Raw genomic sequence first — 6019 nt, 5'->3', positions numbered from 1 at the left:
GCATTTTTTTCCATAAAAATAGTCATAAATTATAAAAAATATTAAAAATATCAAAAGTGTCTAGATTCAATGTATTTTGTCAGAGTCTTTTTTGATTGGTCAATTTTTCCAAATCTGATTTCATATTGGTTGTGATTTGTCATAATTAATTCCTTTCAATTTGTAGTGACCTAATTTGTCCTATAAATATTTTTTTTTTTTTTAATTTGAATAATATTACTAACACCATTTATTTATTTTACTCTTCTCATTCATCTATCTTACTAACTTACTAGTTTTTTTTTCTTTCTAACAATTTCAATTTATCTAACCTTATTCAATCTCTTGTTTTTCAACCAAAACCAGTATAACCACTACACAAACCATAATTGTAAATTCATTCAAAAACAACAAATTTTTACCAATTTCTAACACACTAATCCACTATTTTTACAAATCTCCATCACCAATATTCATAAACCTTCATAAAAAACTTCAACCAAACTATCATCTTCCATTGAAACTAACACAACCAAAACATTAACCTTTCCTTCAACCATCATTGAATCAGAACTTGCAATTTCTATGGATATTTTCGAATGAAGAACAAGTGAAGGTTAATGGATTTGGAGAAGATAACTATTGTGGTATACTTTTTTTCTTTCGGATATAAGGTCGTAAATGAATGGTACTCTAACTGAATGCTTAATCCCTTTTATGTTTTCTTTCTTATTTATTTTTTCATTATTGTCTCATTATTATTTTATTCTATTATTATTCTAATGAATAGATAGTAGGAATTATCTATATATTTAGTATATGTTGAGTATCTTATTTATTTAGGTTGAGATCTCAGTATCTAAGAGTAAAGTGTATGGTATAAAAGTATTAATTAGAAATGGGCCATTAATTATTATTATTAAAAATTACTAAAAATTACAAAAAAGAAATAATATTAAAATACCATAAATAATAATTAAAAAATAATAATAACGAGAATCTCAAATTTTATAAGTGAAATTGATTAATTTAATTATTAGGTTTTATTTATTTATTTTAGTTTTTTAAACCAAAATAATTTCTCTTAATATATTTCATTAAGAGTAGAAAAAAGAAAGTTCAAATATATCCCTTTATTCTATTAGATATTTATAATAAAACTTAATATTTTCACATTTAGATAAAAATATTAAAATATCATTTTTATTACAACTAATTGGTTTTGATTATTTAATTTAATTTCATTAGGTTTTTCCCCTCTTTTTATTAATTATTTTTGGTTAGTCGTTAATGTAAAATAAAATATAAGTTGGTTTCTTTTAATCTTTCTTTAGGATATTTAATTAAATAAATAAAAAAATTGTGTATTCTATTATTTTATTTTGTTCAAAAAGCAAAAAAAAAAATCTTTTATGCCCCCTTAATAAAATTTGTCCCTTATTTTTTAAAATTTTATTTACTCTTAATTAAAAAAGATATAAAAAAGTATCAAAAATACTAAAAAAGAGATAATAAGAAATAATAATTAAAAATACAAAGATAGGTGTCGCACCGCGAAAAATACAGAGTCACCACCAGATTTTATTTATTCCAAAGGAAAGGAAAAATAGCGATAAAACCCCAAATGAAACAAAGGTCTCGCAACCAAGAGCGGATTCGGAAGTCGGTTATGCAAGATGAAGGTATTAGCACCCCTCACATCCATGGTATTTCATGGGAATAACTTGCTTGTATCAAATGTGTATGGATGTTGTTTATCTATATGTTACTTGCTATCGGGAATGAGATGAAAGAATGAGATGGGGAGAGAATAAGTTTTAATTTAGTGTGCTCGCCAAGGATTTGGGCCCTTGTGCCTACATATCCTCATACGTGCAATAAGGAAGTCAGAGCTCCGTAGTACGACTCACAAACGGAACATTTGTTTGGCTGTTTTTACTGAACAATATTAACATCCGCGTGCTACTATTCACTTGCTTGTATACTTTGTCATGGGAGCGAGAAGTATTTGCTTGTTTGCGGTAAAGTGGATGCGCTTGGATCACACTCTAGCAGTTAAACATTACTTGCTCACACATGGAGGCTTAAGCGTCGTTCACGGTAGAACAGAAGTAATACGTCCTTTTTGAAAGGTTTTAAGAGAGTGCACTAAGGCAAAAGATGATTTGATTTGTTGGGGTTGATTTTATGTACAGAGACAAGCATCAGACCCTTGGCTAAATACAGTCAATAGTCCAAGAACTCGGAAGTTGAGAGGACAATGTTATCCTAACCACTTTTTTTCATCCAAAAAAGATATTTGAATTATGAAAAGAGTTTGGCAAGTATAATCATTTGAACTTAGAGGGAAACAAGTATCTGACCCTTGACTAAGTACGTTCAACAATCAGAGTACTTGGGAGCTGAGAGGACAATGGAGTCCTAACTACCCCTTTTCTACCTCATAGCACCTAGATCTAACTTATTTGAATCATTAGATGTTTTAATAGGGAAAGTTAAGTGTCGGGTCCTCAAGCTAGTTACGGCCGACAACCCAAGTACTTGAATGTTGTGTACAAACACGTACACCCCATTTTTGCATTCCAGTTTGTTATGAAAAGGTTTTGAAAAAGGAACTTGACGTTGGATCAAGTGTTTGAGTTTTTTATGAATTTTTTTTGTGAAGAGTGGAGGAGAGAGATAGAATGAGATTGAGAAGAGAATGGAGAAGAGACGACAGAATGAATCATGGAGTGGATGGGAAATACTTGACGTTGGATCAAGTATTCACGTTGTAATGGTGTGAGTTTTATTCGGAAAATAACTTGAAGTTGGATCAAGTACCTTTTGTTTCTTTTGAAATGCTTTATTTATCATTTTGTTTTTTATCTTCGTTATTAGCATGCATGGTGAATTAACTAAGACAAATAAAGCTAAGCTATTTCATGATCATGGGGTGGGGGAACATTTAACCCACAATGGGGGAATGGATCCACACAATACAATATAAGGGGATGAAGATACAAGTTACAAACTACTAAATTGTGTAACATGCCTAAAGCATACAAGTGGCATGGTACTTCAAATAATACAAGTCGAGTGAAAGGGTTAGAGGCATGACTAGCTAGAGGTGTACTAGAATCTCCAAGTCACATGTGGAAACACAAAGCAACAAACAGGGTTAGCATGAGATCAAGTCAAATGAATGAGAATGATGCAACAATATGTAAACACATTCAATGGTTTAAGTCAATTGAAATGGCAATTGATTAATCAATGAAAAATAATCAAAGATCTATCATATGATCATGGAAAATGAAACAAGGCACACAAGATATTTATCATCTAAATTGAAATGGGATTTTCAATTTATTCAATATGATCACAAACCAAATGAATCAATTAAATGGACAATTAAAGTGAACATTAAACCTAAGGATGAAAATCTACCTAAACATGAATTAGAGAACACACTAATCTAATGAGAATTAAACCTAAAGATAATCATGAAAAAATCAATATCTAACCATATTATCTAATCTCGAATGAAATGAAAACAATATCAACAAAGTCCTAATGACCAATTACAATCCAATCCAAGCATGGTTAAACTACAATGAAATTAAATCTTAAAAAAATCAAGATCAAAACCTAGATGAAAATCTTAATTTCTAAATCTAACTAGAATCACATTAACTTCTAATTATCTTAATTAACCTAAACAAGAATGATGCTAATCCTAATTAACAAACAAATCAGAAATATCCATTTCATGCCAAGATCAAAAAAGTTAGCATCATATTAATCAACAAAATTTTACAAGATTAAAATAAATTAAACTATACTTAAACATGAATTAATGGGGATTAGTGAATGATCATGGGCCATGGGGGGTTTAAAGATTGAAGGAGGTGTTTGGATGGGGGAAACATGAGGATACTTGGGCCAAAGGCCCAATTCCTAACCCAAGGAAAATTGGGTTCCACATATGAACACCCAACATCGGTCTTCACGTTCAAAAACAAGGAAAGCGTTTATGCTACTACGCAAGGGACACTCACCGTCGGTGCCAGACTTGGTACAATATGCGAGCGATCAAGAGACTCCATGAGAAATTCGACTGCGCTTGTGCGTTACGCTTTAGTCTACTTTTCGACTCGTATCGTTGTTCCGTTGATGGTGAAGAAGATGTGGTTCGGATCCATGCGCTTTACGTGGTTGATGACGAACGACGGAGAGCTTTACGTTCTTGATGATGAAGATCGTCGACGCTTCTTCTTCAATTTCTTCCCACCGTTTCGTACTCTTCACCCAGGAACCGTGAGTTTTCTATTTCTTATTTTTCAATTATCCTCTGTATCGCTCTGCTTCTGTTCTCTTTTTATGTGTGAATTTTCTTCTGTTTTGTAGCTCCATTTTCTTATCGGAAGGTTTTGGATTATCTCTATTATATCAGGTTCTTTGCAGGTTGGTGGAAGTTAGTTCTAATGAGAGGTTGTTGCAAGTTTGATTACGGTTCTTTTATTCTGTTATGAAAGCAGTTGGAGGTTATTGAAGGGTGGTTAGAAGTTGGTTATAGGTTGTTATGGAGTCTTTTTGTTAAATTTTGTTTCTGTTTTCAAATTCTGCTTTTGGAGGGAGTTCTTGTGAACTCAATCGAAAACCATTGCAGTGAGAAGATGATGAAGCTACTTATGGAGATTCTAAGTTAACAGAGTTAGAACTTTGTTGACTTGAATCTGATGAAACTAATTGAGCGTGAGGACTCTGTTAGTTTAGGGGATGCCTGAAATTCGGTTCAAGCTTTGGGATTAAGTTTTAGGGATTGGAAAAAATTATGTTAGATGATAGGGATTGAAAATATTTTGTTATGTCAGTTATAAAAAGTTGTTAGATTAGTTATATGAAAAATGAAGTTAGTTAAAAATGTGTTAGGAGGTTAATAAGTTGTTGTTGTATGCTATTGGTTTTTGCCTTACATTTAGGTTATGCTGGTTCTAGATTGTGGTTAGGGAAGAATTTGAGACTTGGTTTTTGAATTGTCGTTACAAGTGGTTTTCTTTGTTTGAATGATCTCTTATGCACCGTGCAGGTTAATCTTTGTTGGAGTTTGCTTTGAGCTCATGTAAATGGCTAGGATTGGTGAGAAGTGTAAGTCTTAACATTGTTATGCTTGTGTAGCGGTAAATTCATGACACCATCAATCTATGGATAAGCTAGACGTCAATAAAATCAGAGTCGCCACCGCGCTTTTATTGTTTCCAAGGGAAAAGGGAAAAGTACGAACAAAACCCAAAAAGATAAGAATTTTTCAAATCAAAACTAAAAATAAGGTCAGAGATTACAGGTAAGGGGATTGGTTACACAGAGGGAAGGTGTTAGCACCCAAAGTATCCTAGGTACTCTTAGGGAGCCCTTTTTTGTGTGCATATGTATTTTTTGTATTAATGATGTTTGCAAATAAAATAGAGTGTGGGGATGAGAAAAGAATTCATTAATTATATTTTTGTGTTTGACAAGACCTTCGGACTTGTGCCTACGTACCAACATAAAAATGAGGGATTAAAACCTCGTAGTTCGTGGTATCAATTTCAAAGTGAGTACATTGCCTTTAATAAAAATTTAAGTTTTACAAAGGGCACAAGGGCCTAAAAATGGTTTGAATGAGTTTTAGTTCTTTTTGGCTTTTGAAATTTTAAGTCAAGTATAGTTAAGTTTATTTACAAGTTTGATTAAGAAAAAGTTTGAAAATGCAATGGCATAAGGTCAAAGTTTCTAATTTGCAATATGGTCAAAGTTTAGAAAACAGATACAATCAAAGAAGATTTTTAAAAGAGGAAGAGATTTTGAAATTAAAGAAATGGGGAGGAGATGAAGAGACTAATCCTAAGCATAACTTTAAAAGTTGAGAGTTGAAAAGATCTGATCAATGGATTACAATCCAATAGACAAGAATGTCATATAGAAATCCAAATTTCCCTTGGACTTTAGAATCAAGCAACAAACAATACACAGATAGCAAGTTGAAGAGCATGACATCAAATAAAGATATCCACATCCA

At 31.8% G+C, this 6019-nt stretch overlaps 1 protein-coding gene across 2 annotated transcripts; it reads left to right on the top strand.

Moving 5' to 3' along the window:
* Positions 1 to 3849: 3849 nt before the first annotated feature.
* LOC127132471 (uncharacterized) lies at positions 3850 to 5477 on the top strand. 2 transcript variants are annotated; one of them, XM_051061419.1, is made up of 2 exons: positions 3850 to 4278; positions 4415 to 5028. In XM_051061419.1, exons 1-2 carry the CDS (start codon positions 3889 to 3891, stop codon positions 4466 to 4468), a joined length of 444 nt encoding a protein of 147 aa, XP_050917376.1. In that variant the 5' UTR covers positions 3850 to 3888; the 3' UTR covers positions 4469 to 5028. The 2 variants fall into 2 exon arrangements, with proteins under 2 accessions (XP_050917376.1, XP_050917377.1); XM_051061420.1 differs by lacking the exon at positions 4415 to 5028 and adding an exon at positions 5051 to 5477 and having other exon boundaries at positions 3861 to 4278.
* The last annotated feature ends 542 nt before the right edge of the window (positions 5478 to 6019 follow it).

The sequence above is a fragment of the Lathyrus oleraceus genome, chromosome 3 (genome assembly GCF_024323335.1).
Source record: "Lathyrus oleraceus cultivar Zhongwan6 chromosome 3, CAAS_Psat_ZW6_1.0, whole genome shotgun sequence".
In the NCBI taxonomy this organism is placed as follows: domain Eukaryota; kingdom Viridiplantae; phylum Streptophyta; class Magnoliopsida; order Fabales; family Fabaceae; genus Lathyrus; species Lathyrus oleraceus.
Note: the sequence above shows the minus strand (reverse complement) of the source record. Positions and strands in the feature narration are given on the sequence as shown.

Bases quoted from the DNA above. Each gene is read 5' to 3' on its own strand.
- LOC127132471 (XM_051061419.1), top strand. From the start codon at position 3,889: ATGAGGATACTTGGGCCAAAGGCCCAATTCCTAACCCAAGGAAAATTG. The intron at 4,279-4,414 runs GTGAGTTTTCTA...CTATTATATCAG, and splicing joins GTACTCTTCACCCAGGAACC to GTTCTTTGCAGGTTGGTGGA.